Raw genomic sequence first — 13,811 nt, 5'->3', positions numbered from 1 at the left:
AAGTTTCAGCATCTTCTCTGACATCCACTTTGGTCTTTTCTTCCTTTCCTGTCTTTTTAATGACTATTTGCTTTCTTCATGGATGATGTTCTTGATGTCATCCCACAATTCTTCTGGTTTTTGGTCACTGGTGTTCAGTGCATCAAATCTGTTCTTTAGATGGTCTCTAAATTCAGGAGGGATAAAATCAAGGTCATATTTTGGCTCTCGTGGAGTTGTTTTAATTGTTTTCCATTTCAGCTTGACCTTGCATATGAGCAGTTGATGGTCTATTCCACTGTCATCTCCTGGCCTTGTTTTACCTGAAGATACTGAGCTTCTCCATTGCCTCTTGCCACAGATGTAGTCAGTCTGATTCTTGTGTACTCCATTTGGCGAAGTCCATGTGTACAGCTGCCATTTGTGTTGTTGGAAAAAGGTATTTGCAATGAATAAGTCATTGGTCTTGCAAAATTCTATCATGTGATCTCCAATATCATTACTGTCACCAAGACCATATTTTCCAACTAGTGGTGATTCTTCTTTGTTTCCAACTTTTGCATTCCAGTCACCAGTGATAATTAACACATCTTGATTGTATATCCAGGTAACTAGATTTTCCTTTGACACTACACCAAAACTCAAGTGTTAGTTTCTTAAAAGTGAGTTTCAATATGGAATTTGAGATATATTAATAAATCTTTTTACAATTAATTAAAGTCCATTTATCTTTCTTGCACCTTGAATGGATCTTTTACTCAAGTATAATGTGTGTCTTGCACTGGACATTGGGGAAATATTGGTTCACTGAGTTATGTGAACCTTCCAAATATCAACACATAATGAAATATGAAATACAGTATAAAAATTCGCATTTATTATTTTCACCACTAATCACATGATAAATGCCCTTACATATTGAGGAGCTGTTAAGTTCACTGTGACAGATGCTAGTTTTCCCACAATTTTTAACTCAAAAGTTCAGCATTTGTCATTGACAACAAATACTGTCATTGTTTTCCTTGAAGTGATAGGCTCACTTAGTTCATGTTCAAGAAGATGTCTGCTGAATCCCAAGTCTGAATAACATAATTGGTCTGTCATTCTTTCTAGTATGCATGGCGTTCCATGAAAGAAGCAAGTAGTTCAACTTGAACTTGCATTGTAGCCCAAGGGCTTCTCTTGGGGAGACCAGTGCACGCCTGCAGTCAGCACCCAAGGGCTTCTCCTGGGAGGCCAGTGCACGCCTGTTGCCAGTGCCCAAGGGGTTGTCCTGGAGAGGTCAGTGCACACCTGCAGCCAGCACCCATGCTCATGTGCACTTTTCATCTTGTCACACACAGTGCTGTGATTCTGTCAACTTGCTAAGTTTTACTGCTGCATTAAGGACATTCTTATGGCAGCTGGCTTTATTATTATTATTTTTAATGCAGTGATGACTGACTAATACAGCTCGGTGCCACTGCCTTGATTCTTGTTAAAGAACCGGCAGCTTAATCCAGTGTTGCTTTTGCACCATTGATACAAATGTCAACATAGTGAAGAAGGTCATCAGGTCTTGGTCCTGTTTGGAAAATCGTTTTGACCCTGTAGACTCTGGGAAGGTTTCGGGGCACTGCTCATTTATGTCACTGCATTTCATTGGGTAATCACGGCTTATGCTCTTGAATAGTTTGAACTGCAGGATACAGAACTGGGTCTTGAGAATTCACTCTGCTTTTCCCATCTGGGTTGCTGCCCCAAAGCCAGAGTGAGAGACTAACATCAAACCAAAAATCCTTTGTCTTCAGCTCAATTCATGGCTACCCTTTAGGGCAGAATAGGACTGTCCCATAGAGTTTCCAAGGCTGTCAATCTTTCTGGAAGCAAATTGCCACATCTTTCTCTAGCAAAGCGACTGGTAGGTTCGAACTGCCGACCTTCCCTTTAGCAGCTGAGCCTTTAAGCACTGTGCCATCAGGACTACTAGGACTAACATAGCAAAATCCAACCCAATCCACTGCCATCAAATTGATTCAGACTCATAGCAAACCTATGAGACTTGAGTCGAGGTGTCACAGAGGATTTCCTAGGCTGTAAATCTTTATGGAAGTAGACTAACTCATCTCTCTCCTGCAGAGTAGCTAGTGGGTTTGAACCACTGACCTTTTGGCTTTAACCACAGTGCCACCAGCATTCCTTTGGGACAAACATAGTAATAGCATATAGCGGTATTAGCATTTTCAGGAGGAGGGACAATGGTGTTGATATGATTGTTTTTTAGCACTTGTCCCATCCTAAGGGAATTTCTTCGGCTTTCCCTGTCTGTATCTATCCCTCTGTGTGATAGGACTGAATCAGTAACATTTTGTGTAGCTGCTGCCTTGCTCTGCCTTCCTCTCTCCACAAACTTTTCCTGAGTGTCTAGTCTGTGCCAAGGCCCCTGGGTGGTGTAAGTGGTTTGTGATCAGCAGCTAACTGAAGGGTTGGCACTTTGAACCCAAACAGCGGTGCTGCGGAGGAAAAGCCTGGTGATCTCCTTCTGAAAAACAGCTACTGAAAACCTTATGGGACACGTTACTACTGTGACACACATGAGGTCGCCATCGGTCAGAACTGACTTGACGGTAACTGGTTTAGCATATGCTGAGCGTTGTGGGAAGTGAGAAAAACTTTTAGGAGCTTATGTTTGGAGAGAGGAGAATGAACATGCAGTCAGTGTGTATGGTTATGGAAGTTAGTACCATGTGCTTTAGGGGCTTCACTGTAGAGGTGCTGTTGAGTTTGATTCCAAAGGAGGAGTTGGGGGTTGGCTTGGTAGAGGGTGCAGCAGGAGTGAAGTGAGGTACAGAGCCGAGAGCATAGTGCTTTGGGGGACCAGGAGTGGCCAGAAGAGACTGTGGGAACCCAGGATGTGGAGGCTGCGGCAGGAGACTGTGGGCCAAACCCAAACGAGGCCTGCAATGGTGGAGTCGAAGGGCAGGGGGCAGGTTGGAGGCAGATCATCAGTGTCTTGCTGGAACTTAATCCCCTGGGCCAGAGGTTCTCAACGCTGGCGTCCAGACAGGAGCACGGGCATCTCAGCAGGATTAGCAGTATTTTAGGGTTGCAGATGTCTCCCCCTAGCCCCTAGTGTCAGGTCTTCTGGGGCAGCTGACCAGTCCGTTGAAGCTGGCCCTCAGGACTGGGAGGGATACTACTGGGCATAGTCAACACTGTTTCCCTTACTTGCATTTTTGAAAGGTCACTCCGAGGGGGACCTGTGAGGGGATGAGTGTGGGCAGTTATAAGACGGCGTTTATCGTGGGAGGTGATGTGCAGCTAGGATGGATTTGCTGGAACCAGTTCTATGGGACTTCGCTGCTAGTTGAGGACTTATGGGAGCTGAGGACACAGGTGTGCTTTGCCATGTGACAGACAGCCCCAGGGACAGAGAGGGTTGTGAAAAGCCCTCAGTGCCCTGCGTCTTCAGTCACCTTTACTGATGGTGAAGACATCCATTCAGGCAAGCAACTTCCTAGCCTCTTAGGCTCTTCTGAAATCACCTGCTGAAACTCTGAGGACAGACCCGGAGGGGAGTCACACTTGTAGAACCCAGAGTTTAGGCAGCACAGCCCCGTGCAGAAGAGCAGAGGAGTCATCTCAGCCCAACATGCCAGCCGCCGAAAAACCGCAACACACGGAACACGGTGTTCAGACTCTGCGTGTTGTCCGTAAATGGGTGTGAGGTATCCTCTTCCTACTTAAATTTCACCTGTCAGTAGCATCAGGAGCTCCATTTGATTGGTCTCCAATTTCTATTACGGTGATTATTCATTATTCTGCTCGAACCGTTGCTCCTCAGCTTTTTTTTCCAGTTCTTTCATTCTCTATACTTTCTGTTTTACAGGTTTGCGGGATACCAGGGCCTTCACATTGCGATCAGCCAGAGGTTCCTGAAATGACAACAGCCACTTCCCGGGCCAGCTGAAGCGTGTGTGCAGGTCTACAGAAGCTCTTCGTCCTCTGCACGCACACGTACACGAGAAGACAGGCTCACCCTGGGCACACGCGAGCGTTCCACAACCGATGAAAGTTAATCTAAGAATCACATGGAACAGCCCAACACCACTGGGCTCAGGAGCCCGGGGAGAGAGGGCCACCACTAGCAGCCAGCTTCCCATATGGTCTTCACGGGTAAAGAAAGTTTGCAAAAAGAAGAAAAAAAAATTCGCACAGCTCAAGCCTCCAGAATACCTGTCCACCTTAAAGAAGGCGCCCTGGGTGGAGGGGACGGTGGGGAAGCACGAGCTCAGTGTTGCAGGCAGCATCATGCAGTGGGCCGGCACTTTGCTTTTCAGTGGATTTGGCGACTTGGACAGACGTTAAAGTCCTGCTTTGAAAAGTGACTATTGTTGTGTGGTGATGGCTGGAGGGAGGCAAGTTCAGGTATGATGGGACACATTTGAACAGTGGACTAATTCCTTTGCCTTTTTTAGTTAACCGTACTTGAGACATTTTAATTTATTATTTCCCCTTTCCTTTCCTGCATCTATAGGATAATATCTTACAGTAGCAATTGAAACTGATAATTGCAAAAATAGCTGTCAAGGGAAATCCAAGCAGAGTCTCCTTTTCCCTGGACTATCCGTGTGGCATGTGGTAACAGTTTCCATGTGAACAGGAGCATCCGTCAGCAAAGCATAACTCTTGCGGGAAGCTGTGGGGGAAGACGCGGACTCTTGCCCATGTTTTTGTTTTAAGGGATTATCTTTCTGGTTCAGTCCAAGAAGATCTGTGTGTGACAGACAGATTGCTTGATGGACTTAATACCGAGATTAGTGTTTTCATCAGGATGGAGAAATACGTGATCTTCAGGAGTGGGAAAGGGGCAAAGTGACGCGGTGAGGGAGGAAGGAGCCAGGGAAGAAAACAGAACCTTGAGTTGGGTGCAGCCAAAGCAGAAGGATTCCAGAGCTGTCTGAGACACGTGCTTTTGCCACTTTCAAAGGTACAGAACCTTTCTGACGCTGCCTGGGGAGGGACTGCCTTCCCAGCCTCGATGGCACAGAGAAGCAAGCCAGCGACGGGGCAGCGGGCGGACAGAGCACGGCCTGCCTGCAGGTCATAGCCACTTGCCGTGATGCCAGACCTGGCTCTGGATCGGGAAAGCCAGGGGGTCCAGGGGGTCCCCTGGTTCTGAACAGTGGCAGCAAAGGAGTCTTCTTCCCTTCCTGACCCTTGGACTGCTGTTTGCACAAACTCGCCTGCTCTGCACGGTTTGGGTGCCTTCTTTCCCTTTATGCAAATCTTCTTCAGCTTTAGCAGCAGGTCTCTGTCGAGTTGCGGAAACATGCCGGTGGTGGCCGCAGGAGCACCTGCGTCTGAACTCTGGAAGAGAGCGTCCCAGCCAGAGGGAGTCATAAAGCCTTAAGTTACTTGAAATCTATATATTTGCAACCCTTTGTCCCTGGAATCCGATTACACTAAACTGGAACCTCAGGCTGATTAAGAAGCAGCACGTGGAACACGGAGAAGACAAATCCGACCCCCACCTTGAATGACGCTCTTTACCCGAAGGGTCTGTGCGCTCTTCTCCAACGACCTGAGAACAAACTCGGACCCGATGGTTTTTTTAAGCACTGCTTTTTCCTAACAGACTGCCATCATCTTTTTTAGAGGTTTTTTTCTCACTATGCATTTGGTGGATCTTTATAAAGTGCTGACCTTCTGATTAGGTCCAGGTCAGCCTTAATTAAAGAAGGGGAAGAGGGAGCAGCACAAGCCACTCCAAAAATAAGCGATTCAGTGAGAGGAACTGGATTCCGTTTTGCGGCATCAGATGTTGCTTTCTGAGTAAGAGTTCATCAGAAACGAAGTATGTATGCAGTGGTGGAACATGGGCCTGTCCTTTGCAGCGACTCGAACATCCTCTGCCTGTCGTGGAAAGGGCGCGTCCCCAAAAGTGAGAAGGAGAAGCCTGTGTGCAGGAGGCGCTACTACGAGGAGGGCTGGCTGGCCACGGGCAACGGGCGGGGCGTCGTCGGTGTCACCTTCACCTCCAGCCACTGCCGCAGGGACAGAAATACTCCCCAGAGGATAAACTTCAACCTGCGTGGACACAATAGCGAGGTAAACTTGCAGGCTCCTTTGGCCTTTCCTTTGATCATTTCTGGTGATGGTTTGAGGCACCCCTACCACCTGTGACACAGCACTTACTCATGCTCCTCGTGGGGTGGACCGGTGTCTCTCCTGCTTCCCCATTTCTCCTGCATAGCCGCCTTGGCTTCTCTGGTTGGTCACACAGCGGTCGGAGAGCTGCCCAGGCGGGAGCCCAGCCAGGTGTGCTCACCACAGTGAGGTTGGACCAGGTGATCTTAGCTCATTGTTCCTGCCCTGAGGACTGTACGTGCGCCCTGTCTCCAATGCAGTCCTTGCCCCAGTGCAAGAGTGACAGGCAGAAGAGGAAAGTGGGGTGGCCTTCACCCTGCATAGTGCCTGGATTTCTTTGGTGATGGTTTAATGCCAAGTCTGTGTTTCTTGTTCTTGGAGATGAACAGAGTAATTCATTGGGCAGAGATCTGAACAAAGTCTTTCATTGGATGAGAGCGTAATGTTGCATCTCTTGAGTATATTTGATTGAGGAATTACGGTGGTGTAGGGCTTAAAGCATTGGGCTACTGACCAAAAGGTCAGCAGTTCAAATCTCCCAGCCACTGAGCAGGAGAAAGATGTGGCAATCTGCTTCTGTAAAGATGGACAGCCTTAGAAACCCTCAGGGGCAGTTCTCCTCTGTCCTCTAGGGGCGCTGTGGGTCAGAATCCACTCCATGGCAGTGGGTTTGGTGTGGGCTTTCCTGCTGTAAAGATTGACAGCCTTGGAGACCCTGTGGGGCAGTTCCACTCTGTCCTGTAGGACCACTACCAGTCAGAATCAGCTCAACAGTAGTGTTTTTTTTTTTTTTTTTTGCACACATACACATACATTTGTCAGGGCTTGGGAAACATAAACGGTAGCATTACCTGTGAAATTCACTTAGCTGATGATATTTATTGACCAGCGCAGGTGTTAAACACCCGATGCTGATGCCATCGACTGGCTTCTGCCTCACAGATAGCCTGTAGTGTTAGGTGTTATATTTGAGAGAAAAGTGTGGTTGATTATTTGTTGCAAAGGTGTACTTGTAGAGCAAGTTGACAGTATTTGTGTTTCACTAGATGATTTGAGTTTGTGTGTGTTTTAATGAAGAATCTATAATTATCTCACACATCTTACAATAATACCATTCGATGGCTATTGAATAGCTATTGTAAAGCAGCAAGAATATGTATGTATTTTTCCTTTTGTGACTTTTTTTGTTTTTTTAATTGTGATTTGGATAAAAGTTTACAGAGCAAATTCATTTCCCATGCAACAGTTGATACACATTTTGTTACATGACATTGACTGCAATGCCCACAATGCAACAGCTCTCTTCCCACTTCTCTGTGGTTACCTTTTCCCTGTGTCCTTCTTTCCTATGCATTCCTGCCTCTGAGCTGTCTCCCTATGCAAATACTGCCCTTCTGATCTCCCACGATTGATTGTTTTAAGGAGTGTACCTCCTTGGTGTAAATACTCATCTTATATGCCTGTCCCTTGTTTGTCTAGAAGCCATGGGGGTGAGTTCATTTCCAGAAGGGCCATAGTCTCGGGGTTTCACCAGTCTCTGTCAGACTAGTAAGCCTGGTCTTTTTTATGAATTTGAGTTTTGTTCCTCATTTTTCTCCCACTCCATCCAGGATCTCCTGCACTTACACCTTTCTGAGTGGTTGACAGTGGTAGCCAGGCACCATCTAGTTCTTCTGGTCTCATGGTCATGTAGCTGACATTCACATGGATCACTTGTCCCTTGGACTCATGGTTTCCAAGTGTCTTTGGTTATTTTCATTCTTCTTTATGCCAGACAAAGAAAGACCAATTGTTGTATGTAGATGGTCTCTTACAAGCTTTTTTAAGACCCCAGTTACTACTCACCAAAGTAGGATTTAGAAAATGTTTTTGTGTAATATATTATACCAGTTGAGCTTGATGTCCCATGAAACCATGGCCCTGAGCCCACAGGTCCAGCAACTCTCTCCCTCAGGGTGGATGGCTCTGGGTAAGAGTTATGGTAACTTTGTTCCTGTTAGTTCTATTTATATGGACATTCTTAGAGCACATGCAAATACGTTTGTAGAAATACTGTTTGCAAACCTTATATATGGTCATGGGTATATTCCCTTTTGCCTAGATAAATCTGATCATTCAGCCGGCCTATGTATCTACCCATAGATTAGTGTTTGTTATCACTGATAATGCAGCATTGTATGTGTAAGAGTGTTTATCTTTGCTGTTGGTACCTCTAGTGCATCTCTCTGTCTTGTTTTTCCTTAGTTTTATTCTGTTGGGCACTCACTTTTGATATATTGACTTTCCCTTCACCCAAGTCAATACTTGTCTCTTACCTATTTAGCAGTTTTTCCTCCCCTTCACTCACATCCCATCCCCAGTTACTGACTAAAAAAGTTCCCTTCCATATATAAACTTTTCCTTGACTTTGTTGTTGTTGTTGTGATTTGGGTGAAATTTAGAGAGCAAATTCACTTTCCATACGCTTTATCTCGTGACATTGACTATAATTTACCACAATGCAACAGCTTCCCTCCCACTTCCTCCCCATAGTTACCTCTTCCCTGTGTCCTTCCCTCCATACACTCCTGCCCCCTGAGCTGTCTCCTTGTGCATACACAGCTTTTCTATTCTCCCATGATTGTTCTCTCCAAGGAGTGTATCTACGTAAAGTAAATGTTCAGCTCCTATGCCTGTCTTTTGTTTGGCTGGAAGCCACAGGTGTGGGTTCAATTCTAAATCTGAAGGGCACCATAGTCTCAGTGGTTCCATCAGGCTCTATCAGACCAGCAAAACTGGTCTTTCCCCCGTCCCCAATGATTTTGAGTTTTGTTCCACATTGTTCTCCCACTCTATTCAGGATTTCCTACAGAGACCCCTCTCCGAGTGGTTGACAGTGGTAGCCAGGCACCATCTAGTTCTGGTCTCATAGTTGTATAGACTGAGGATCACATGGTGTACCAGTCGCTTAGACTAATTGTTGCCATGAATCTTTGATTATCTTCATTGTTCTTTGCTCTGGATGAGGAGAGACCCATCATTGCATCTAGATGCCTGCTTGCAAACTTTTAAGGTCCCAGTCACTACTCACCAAAAGTAGGGTGCGGAACAATGTTTTGTGTAGTACGTTATGCCAATTGAGCTTGATGTCCCCTGTGACTATGGTCCCCAGCCCACAGGTCCAGCTACTCATTCCCTCTGAGTAGCTGGCTGTGGATAAGAAGTGACTACAACCTTGTCCCTTGTCAGCTTTACTATGTACCTGAGAATTCTTACAGAACATACAGATACACTTGTAGAAACATTGCCCATCCTATACATGGTCTTAAGCACATTCCCCACCTGCATATACATACCTAATACTTCAGCCTGTCCACCCATCTATCCACCCATATATCCATGTTTGCTTTCACTGACAGTGCAGTACTACTGTATGTGCAAAAGGGTTCATCTTTGTTGTCTGCACCTCCCATGCACCTCTGTTTTCCTCTTCCTCAATGCCACCGTGTTGATCACTCACATTTGGTATATTGTCGTTCTCTTCACCTAAATCACTATTTATCTCTACCTGTCTAACAGTGTTCCCTCCCTCCTCTCCCATCCCTGGTAACCAACAGAGAAAATTTCCTTCCATACATAAACCTTTCCTTGACTTTTTACAATAACGGATTAATACAATATTTGTCCTTTTGTGATTGACTTATTTCACTCAGCATGATGTCTTCCAAGTTCATCCATGTTATGTGGTGTTTTGCAGATTCTACGTTGTTCTTAAAGGTTGCATACCATTGTGTATATGTACCCTAGTTTAGTTATCCATTCTTCTGTTGATGGGCATGTAGGTTGTTTCCATCTTTTGGCTATTGTAAATAGTGCTGTGATGAGTATCAGTGTGCATATATCTGTTCTTGTCATGGTTCTCACTTCTTTAGGATATATACTTAGTAATGGAATTGCTAGGTCAAATGGTATTTCTAATCCCAGCTTTTTAAGGAATCACCATGCTGCTTTCCACAGTGGTTGTATCAATTTACAGTCTCACCAGCAGTGTATGAGAGTCCCAAACTCTACACATTCTCACCAGCGTTTGTTATTTTCTGTCTTGTTGAACTTTGCTACTAGTGCTGGGGCAAGATGGTATCTCATTGTTGTTTTGATTTGCATCTCTCTAATAGCTAATGATTTTGAGCATTTCTTCATATGTTTGTTGGCCACCTGAATAGCCTCTTTGGTGATGTGTCTATACATGTCTTCTGCTCATTTTTTAATTAGATTATTTCTCTTTTTGTTGTTGAGGTGTTGGAGTTTTCTATAAATTTGAGAGATAAGTCCCTTGTCGGATATATCATTGCCAAATATTTTTTCCCAATCTATGGGTTCTCTTTTGACTCTTTTGGAGAAGTCTTTGGAAGCACACACAAATTTGATTTTAGAAGGTTCCATTCATCTAGTTTTTCTTCTGCTGTTTGTGTATTTCCTTGACTTTTTACAGTAGTGGGCTAATACAATATTTGTCCTTCTGTGATTGACTTATTTCACTCAGCTGACTGACCTCCAAGCTCATCCATGTTATGCAGTGTTTCACAGATTCTACATTCTTCTTTAATGTTGCATGGTATTCCATTGTGCGTATGTACCACCGTTTGGTTATCCATTCCTTTGTTGATAGGTACTTCGGTTGTTTCCATCTCTTTGCTATGGTGAATAGTGAGCAGCATGAATACTTTTGAAGTATAATATAAAGTGTATTAATCTTGAGGTGCAACTCAATGAGTGTTTGCATGTGCAGTCACCCATGTAACCTCCAGCCACGCTCAGATACCAAACGAACATTTCTTGTCTTCCTTATAGGTACCTGGGGCCCTTTGCCAGCCTCGATGCCCCAGGGAGGGGTACTTCTCTCACCACAGATAATGGTGCCTGTGCTTGGATTTCTGGTAATGGCATTGTGCATTTTCTGTCCTGGAGTGCCTGGTTTCTTTCTCTCAGCATAGGTCTGTGGGAGTCACCTTTGTTATGTGCACTATGGGTTCTTTTTACTGATGTTTGTTTTCCACTGAAGGAAGATACAGGCAGTCCCGTGTTGGTTACCAGTGTGCAGCAATTCTACTGGCCCTTTCATGTGATGCACACTTGCCCTCCCTGTGAAAGGACCTACCCAACTGTGACCTGCAACAGATTGTTCATCACAGTTGCCTTCATGTGCTGCGCATATAGCTTTTAAATCACTGGAAAGACTTCAAGCCTTTCCCGGCACTAAAGTCAGGCTACTCAAGAACCTTGTACACCTGTTCCCAATCACCTACAAATTCAACTTCAGGACCCACTTAGGACCGGATCCCATTGGTAACCCAGGGGACTGCCTGCACCACAGTGTACCCATTCTCTGATGACGGTCACTGGGATTGCTTCCCGTTCTTGGTCTTATGACTGAAGCTGCTGTGAACATTCCTCTATTGGTTTCTCCTGTACCTATCTGTGTACTCATTTCTCTTGGGACATATCTCGTAGTGGAATTTCTGAGTCATCGAGTAGGCATATGTGCAGGCCCGGTAGAAATTGCCAAACAGTTTTCCAAAGTGGTTGTGTCATCCCACTTCCCGCCATCACTGTGTGCTTACCCCCCAACGTCCTACCGTTGCCCTGCAAGACCCTTACCACAGAAGAAGTAACTGCTATTCTTTGAGTCAGAATTGGCTTCAAGGCATCTAACAATAACAACAACAACATTATTCTCAGACAGTTGTCTAAGTAGTTCAGTATTGAAAATCGTAACTTACATGGTTCTTCCACTTTTACTCTAGTTCGTTTCTATTCTTCTTCTTGTGGTTGTTATGTGGCGTTGAGTCGGACCCGACTCATAGCGACCCCTCCTTGGGTTTCCGAGGCAGTATCACTACAGAAGTAGATTGCCCAACCTTCCTTCTGAGGAGTGGCTGGTGGGTTTGAACTGCCAGCCTTCTGGTTAGCAGTCAAGTGCCTTAGGCACTACGCTATCAGAGCTCCTTATTATTAGAGTAACTAAAATTTATTGGTTGTCTGCCAAGCAGGGTAACCGACTGTCCTGTTTTTCTGGGAGGTGGGACTTGCAATGCTAACCCTGGGAAAGCCCTGGGCAAGCTGAATGGCTGGGGATCCAGCGGCTAAGTGCCGGGAGCCTTCTAACGTCTTTGCTCGTGTGGTTTTCAAACTTGAGAGTAGATCAGCTATCATTTCTCTTTAACAGGTAAGAAAACTAAGGCTGATAGATGTTATACAACTGGCCGAAGTACACACACTTCATGTGGAGGACCTGGAATTTGAGTCAACGTTGAGTCAACTCAACGATTCTTCAACTTACCTTTATTTTCCTTTTTAATTTATTTATTGATTATAATCTGTTTTCCTTTCTTGTGTAGAATTTGCTTTTGTTGTTGTTGGGAATAGACATGGCAGCATTTCTGCATGTCCAATTCAGTGACTTGATGGCATTCTTTGAGTTGTGCAAACATTCTCCCCCTCATTTTCCAAGCAGTTCCTCCCCCGTTAACATAAACTCACTGCTCCCTAATTCCCTATCTGATCTTTTGAGATGCTGTTGTCAGTTTTATCCGGTGTAGATCTTAGAAGGGCACGATGTTCTTTCTTTATTGGTTAAGCTAAAGTAGTATTTGGTGTTAAGAACACTTCAGGAGATATTTTTGGTTTAGGGTTTGAAGATTACCTCAGGGCAGTAGTTTGAACGGTTCATGTAGCTTCCATGGCTTCACAAAGTCTGAAGTCCGTGAGAATTTGAAATTCTGTTCTCTCCTCTCTCCTTTTGATCAGGATTCTTCTATATAGAATCTTTGATCAAAATGTTCAGTAATGGTACCTGGGCACCATTCAGTTCTTCTGGCCTGTGGCAAAAGAGGCAGTTGTTCATGGAGGAAATTAGCTGCATATTCTGTTTGTTAATTCCATTCCTGAGGCAAATAGAGACCAATTGTTGCACCTTGATCATTATTTTTCAAAAACTTGTGTTAAATATAAGTCCCCAGTCCCTTACTGGCAATTTTGAAATCGAAGAGCTCAGAGATTTGGGAAAGTTTTTTTTTATACCTGATGTGATGAGTCCTCCTGACCCGACCTGATTGAGGTGTTCATAGGGGTCATGTCATCACTGTTTGCTACTCCAGACCCTGCTGGGGGTAGTATAGAAGTTATGGTGTATGTCTTGCATTACTTTCTAAAATTAAAAAAAATTCAAAACATATCTAGCCACAAGGATTAAAAATATATATTTTTAATATAGCGGTTTGTGGGAAAGTTTAGTGAAAATTAGTTTTCTGTTCAACAATTGATACCCATTTTGTTTCATGACGTTGGTTGTAGTCCTCTCCGTGTAACAGCTCTCTTCCCACTTCCTCCCTGTGCTCCCACATCTGTTTGTCCTTCGTTCCTGCCTTTTGAGCTTTGTTTTTGGGCACATGCTACTCTCCTGGTCTCGTGTGGATGGCTGTTCTGAGGACTGTGTGCCTCCCAAGTGTTTTTCTTCTTATAGACTTGTCTGTTTGGCTGCAGGGTGGGCCCTGGGGATGGCTTCAGTTCCAGTTTGAAGGGTATCTGAGGGCCACAGAATCAGGGGTTCTGCCGTCTCTGTCAGGTTAGTGTGTATGGTCTTTTTTATGGTTTTGAATTTTGTTCTGCATTTTTCTCTCATTCTGGCCAGGACCTTCTGTGGTCCCAGTCAGAGCAGTTGAGAG

At 44.8% G+C, this 13,811-nt stretch overlaps 1 protein-coding gene across 1 annotated transcript in view; it reads left to right on the top strand.

Annotated features, from left to right (window-relative positions):
* Positions 1 to 5,817: 5,817 nt before the first annotated feature.
* The window catches only part of TULP4 (TUB like protein 4), a 204,274-nt gene continuing 196,280 nt past the window's right edge, over positions 5,818 to 13,811 (top strand). The window contains exon 1 of the mRNA XM_007945276.1: positions 5,818 to 6,069. Coding sequence (XP_007943467.1) covers positions 5,818 to 6,069 — 252 coding nt within the window. The remainder of the gene's footprint in view (positions 6,070 to 13,811) is intronic.

This window comes from Orycteropus afer, unplaced genomic scaffold (genome assembly GCF_000298275.1).
Source record: "Orycteropus afer afer isolate SDZICR_OR568_19922 unplaced genomic scaffold, OryAfe1.0 scaffold00135, whole genome shotgun sequence".
Taxonomy (NCBI): domain Eukaryota; kingdom Metazoa; phylum Chordata; class Mammalia; order Tubulidentata; family Orycteropodidae; genus Orycteropus; species Orycteropus afer.
The sequence above is the reverse complement of the archived record's forward strand: the minus strand, read 5'-3'. Positions and strand labels throughout refer to the sequence as shown.